The 857-nt window shown below is 62.3% G+C and overlaps 1 protein-coding gene across 1 annotated transcript; it reads right to left on the bottom strand.

Moving 5' to 3' along the window:
- Window positions 1-189: 189 nt before the first annotated feature.
- Window positions 190-702, bottom strand: DQ04_23421000 (hypothetical protein; the record flags this gene model as incomplete). Its single annotated transcript, XM_009318163.1, has 1 exon — window positions 190-702. One exon carries the CDS (start codon window positions 700-702, stop codon window positions 190-192), a length of 513 nt encoding a protein of 170 aa, XP_009316438.1.
- Window positions 703-857: the final 155 nt, after the last annotated feature.

Below are 857 nucleotides of genomic sequence, written 5' to 3'. Positions count from 1 at the left end.
AGGCGATCTGAAGCAGCGGAGGGGGAGGTACCGGGAGTGGCGGATGTGCGCTGTGTGCTGTGGGTGATTGCTGCTGCGCCGCCTCCTGCGTTGCTGGCGGGCTGCAGTCGCCGACTAAGGAGAGCACACCGCCGTTGTGCACTGCACGGGGCGCACTGCCCACGGTGAATGAAGGGGGACACGAGGCGCTTAGAACCAACGGGGTGCTTGTGGTGTGCGGTGGCTATGTGCTGCCCAGCCGTCTCTTTCAGTGCCGGAGAAGCGGCAGGAGTAGTTGCGACGCCTGCACAGGGTGTGACCACGGCAGCGGCAGCGCGGCGAGCCAAGGACGCACGTGCCATCGTCCGCGGTGCGTCCAAGGACGTTAAGGGGAACTCGGCTGCTTCCCATTAGTAAAGAAGTGCGGGGGCGATTGTGGCCGAAAAAGCAAACACCCGGGAAGCCGAAAGAGGTGCTGCTGCAGTGCAGGTGACTGGGGAGGGGGGAGGGGGCAAAGAAGGCGGAGCAGACGGCCTCGAGGGCAAAGGCCAGCGCTGAGAACGTAGCGAATGAAGATGCTGACGCAGTCAGGAGCTTGGCCGTGCGAAGTCTGCTCTGCCCGGGGATGGCAGCAGCGTTCCTGCGGCGGTGTGTGCACTGCTGCTCCTGGGAGCGATGGCCTTTGCGGCTGTGTGCTGATGAGCTGTGTGTGGGTGTGTGCATCGGGCGGGGTGGTATCCTTTTAATTGCGTGCGGCCCTGGAGGCTGAACACATATTAATGTTTTTCATTTCATTCCATTGCTGCCCCGTTGTGGGGTGGGCGCTGTTTAATTCACCCGCGACTGCACTCACTTGTGCTGTGTGTGTGTTGTCCGGG

This window comes from Trypanosoma grayi, assembly GCF_000691245.1.
Source record: "Trypanosoma grayi strain ANR4 Tgr_2342_V1, whole genome shotgun sequence".
In the NCBI taxonomy this organism is placed as follows: domain Eukaryota; phylum Euglenozoa; class Kinetoplastea; order Trypanosomatida; family Trypanosomatidae; genus Trypanosoma; species Trypanosoma grayi.
This window is presented reverse-complemented; position numbering and strand designations above follow the sequence as displayed.